The 4,383-nt window shown below is 39.2% G+C and overlaps 1 protein-coding gene across 1 annotated transcript; it reads right to left on the bottom strand.

The window, feature by feature from the left end:
* Positions 1 to 1,673: 1,673 nt before the first annotated feature.
* On the bottom strand, positions 1,674 to 4,014 carry LOC115198332 (uncharacterized). The gene is made up of 7 exons (XM_029760224.1): positions 3,951 to 4,014; positions 3,426 to 3,770; positions 3,286 to 3,327; positions 2,938 to 3,069; positions 2,743 to 2,777; positions 2,494 to 2,647; positions 1,674 to 1,811 (listed from the first exon to the last, which is right to left on the bottom strand). The coding sequence occupies exons 1-6, from the start codon at positions 3,991 to 3,993 to the stop codon at positions 2,528 to 2,530; spliced, it is 717 nt and encodes a 238-aa protein (XP_029616084.1). The 5' UTR covers positions 3,994 to 4,014; the 3' UTR covers positions 1,674 to 1,811; positions 2,494 to 2,527.
* Positions 4,015 to 4,383: the final 369 nt, after the last annotated feature.

The raw sequence follows: 4,383 nt of genomic DNA, 5'->3' as shown, positions 1-4,383 counted from the left end.
TTCCGGCAATTCAGAGTTACTAAATCAAGGCAATCAAATATTGACTTGAGCTGTATCAAGCTTATTGTTTGAGAGAAACTAAACATTTACTGATAGGATTTCTCTTTTGATGTTTGGACAGTATACAGTCAATGATCTTTAGTGCTGCTAATATTACCGAACCCAACCCAGCCCAGTCCAAGGGTTAAAGTAATCATCCACAATGCACATTTACCCACCACTTCATAAAAGCTGCATTTCTGGCTCTGGTTTTCATCATTGGCGTCCAACATTAAATACTAATATTAGATGTAACACTAACAGCATTGAATGAAATATACAGTTGAAGTCGGAAGTTTACATACTCTTAAGTTGGAGTCATTAAAACTTGTTTTTAAACCACTCCACAAATTTCTTGTTAACAAGCTATAGTTTTGGCAAGTCGGTTAGGACATCTACTTTGTGCATGACACAAGTATTTTTTCCAACAATTGTTTACAGACAGATTATTTCACTTATAATTCACTGTATCACAATTCCAGTGGGTCAGAAGTTTACATACACTGAGTTGACTGTGCCTTTAAACAGCTTGGAAAATTCCAGAAAATTATGTCATGGCTTTAAATGCTTCTTTTAGGCTAATTGACATCATTTGATTCAATTGGAGGTGTACGTGTGGATGTATTTCAAGGCCTACCTTCAAACTCAGTGCCTCTTTGGTTGACATCATGGGAAAAACAAAACAAATCAGCCAAGACCTCAGAAAAAAATTGTAGACCTCCACAAGTCTGGTTCATCCTTGGGAGCAATTTCCAAACGCCTGTAGGTACCACGTTCATCTGTACAAACAATAGTATGCAAGTATAAGCACCATGGGACCACGCAGCCATGATATCGCTCAGGAAGAAGACGCGTTCTGTCTCCTAGAGATGAACATACTTTGTTGCGAAAAGTGCAAATCAATCCCAGAACAACAACAAAGGACCTTGTGAAGATGCTGGAGGAAACAGGTACAAAAGTATCTATATCCACAGTAAAACAATTCCTATATTGACATAAAGGCTGCTCAGCAAGGAAGAAGCCACTGCTCCAAAACCGCCATAAAAAAGCCAGACTACGGTTTGCAGCTGCACATGGGGACAAAGATCGTACTTTTTGGAGAAATGTCCTCTGGTCTGATTAAACAAAAATAGAACTGTTTGGCCATAATGACCATCATTATGTTTGGAGGAAAAAGGGGGAGGCTAGCAAGCCGAAGAACACCATCGCAACCGTGACGCACAGGAGTGGCAGCATCATGTTGTGGGGGTACTTTGCTGCAGGAGGGACTGGTGCACTTCACAAAATAGATGGCTTCATAAGGAATGAAAATTATGTGGATATATTGAAGCAACATCTCAAGACATCAGTCAGGAAGTTAAAACTTGATTACAAAGGGGTCTTCCAAATGGACAATAACCCCAAGCATGCTTCCAAAGTTGTGGCAAAATGGCTTAAGGACAACAACGTCAAGGTATTGGAGTGGCCATCACAAAGCCCTGACCTCAATCCTATAGAAAATTTGTGGGCAGAACTGAAAAAGCATGTGCGAGCAAGGAATTTTTACTAGGATTAAATGTCAGGAATTGTGAAAAACTGAGTTTAAATGTATTTGGCTAAGGTGTATGTAAACTTCCGACTTTAACTATATATTCTTGTTGGCCTAATTTCAAACCTTTGTTTGTTACCAGTACCTTGTACCTTGTTCATAAAGGAAGAGTTGACAAAACTCTTGAGACACTCAATCTTTATCTGCACGTTGTCCTCTTGTTGAATGCTTTAAGACTGGAAATCTGACGAGAGAGAGAGAGAGAGAGAGAGAGAGAGCATAAGGGACATTTAATCCCCCAGTGTTTGTCTATGAGAGACCCGGTGATGTTAGCCTCAATAGGTCTCACTTTACACTGAGCTGCTCCTTCCTTTCACTCATACCACAGGAAGTGATGCGTACCCTCACTGGTCCCTCCTCTACCTCAGACCCAAATCATATTCTCCTTATAAGGTGCATCTCACAATAGGGGTATGTGATCAGTGCAAAGCCAAGACAGGAAATACTAAGGGGTGAATAACATCATAAGAAAGGCAATTTTGATTTATCTCTTTATATCTTTCTATGTGATCAGTATTATGCAATTGTCTACTGCTGGGCACACCCTTTAAACAAAAAAATACCAAATCACTAACACACACACACAACAGAGATCTAAGTTAAGAGAGGCCAGAGGAGGCAACTGCTCCTCTGCGGCCATTAAACAGTTGTGTTTTTACTTCTAACTCTCTAACCACACCCTGTACCACTGAGCTGTGAGTTGGAGAGAGCTAGAGTGGCCCTGAGGTACAACTAACAAACACTACAGAGATATTTACTGATTTACATTTCAATACATGTAATTTATCTACACAGATACAATATAGCAAGATTTAAACTTGTATTGAAAGATATGGCAAATCAATATATTGAAAGATATGGCCAACCAATTTTCCTCCTCTTCCAACCTCCTCCACGTTGTCATCTTGTAGCAGCATACACTACATGGGTGTCCAGCTCCTTCTCTCTTCTCCTCTCCATCTTCCTCTTCTTGGAGGTGAAATTCAGGGCAGCATAATTCAATGCATCTGGATCTTGGATCTGTGGATTTGCAAACATCATGAAATAGGCTACGGTTGTAATTTTCACCGTTTCTGAATTGCTTATATTTCAGTATTTAATCATACAGCATTTACCTGATAATTTTGTAGTTGTCTTTGAGAATCAGGTCCTGAATATGAAATAAAAGAGAGACGAGAGAACAGATTAACGGATCATTCTATTCTAGTGTACACACTGACTCTTCAGTGTACAGTATGTCATGGGATAAACATCTAAATTAAAGGTGTAGTTCACAGGCCACATATAATCATGAAATGATATGCTGCTACCTGTGTTTTGTCTTTTTGCATCTTGTATGATCTTGAGGACCAAGATGAGGATGATTATCAGGAGGACAGCAGTCACAACACCCAGGATCTCAACCAGGGGAAAGGGGTACATGATGGGTTCATCATCCTCTCCTACAATACCGATTGTTCCATTACACTACCACCCATCACAACCAGTGGGAAGAGGTTCATTGATCTATCATCCTCTCTTATCAAAACTCTTAGTTTAGAATCAGAAGTATAACAATTACACCCATTTAATCTAACAATTATTAGCTCATATCGAAGATATGGGTTAAAATTGATGTTTGAAATGATTTTCACCATACAATAACAGACGTAGCATACCTTCTGAACGTTGCTCTGGCTCTTTGTCAGAATCCTTGTAACCTTTTAGGACAGTTGGACAGTTGAATTTTCCTACTACATAAACTTGATTGAAAGTTAACTTGTAGTAGTCACAGCTGAGAAATGATTGAAAAGATTACCTGGAACCATCAGGAAAGTCATGTTGGTGAAGATGAAGTAGCGATCGTACATTCCACAGCAGTACAGACCAGAATCAGCTACATCCACCTCTGTGATTTTGAGGAAGATTATTCTATTGTTGATGAACATTTCCATATGGCTGGGCTGAAAACCATTGTGATGCTTGACATACGGCTGAGAGCTGTACATCGATGCGATGCACAGAGGCTCTGAGACGTTGACTTGTTTGAACCAGGCAACGTGTCCTGGTCCTTTAAGGACATCAGTGCACTGTAGGGTGACATTATCCCCAGGATGGACCACCATTGAGGGTGGCGGAGAGACCAAGATGACAGGGGTCAAACCTGAAGGAGAGAAAACAAATTTAGAAACAACTTTCGGTGGAATTCTTATGGAAAGTACATCTGGTGTGATTGAATAAAAAGTTATTGTTCACACACACAATCTTTTGCACACTAGACACAGTCACAACTATTTGACAGACCAAATCTATTAAAATCTGAAATTAAGATAAAGTATCTTACAGAAGCTGTAGAGGATCAGAGCTGATACATATATGCATGCCATTCTGTGTGTACATCTACACTGCCAAACTATTAAGGAAGGACTGAATCTTCAAACATGAGAGATGAAAGTAACTTGTAATTATGGGCGGTACATAGTGTGACAACCATATAGCTGCATAAACCCCAGATTGATAACAAGCCACGGGTTTTCCACTCTTGCATTTGGTTTGAGAGAGAGAATGCGAAGCAAATCTGAATCTGTTTTCTCAGTGATGATGTTAAGCATGGTTAGATTGAATAATTACACCACCGCTCAAAAGTTTTAGAACACCTACTCATTCAAGGGTTTTACTTTATTTTTACTCTTTTTTACATTGTAGAATAAGAGTGAAGACATCAAAACTATTAAATAACACATATGGAATCATATAGTAACCCAAAAAATGTTAAA

Source organism: Salmo trutta, chromosome 8 (genome assembly GCF_901001165.1).
Source record: "Salmo trutta chromosome 8, fSalTru1.1, whole genome shotgun sequence".
Taxonomy (NCBI): domain Eukaryota; kingdom Metazoa; phylum Chordata; class Actinopteri; order Salmoniformes; family Salmonidae; genus Salmo; species Salmo trutta.
This window is presented reverse-complemented; position numbering and strand designations above follow the sequence as displayed.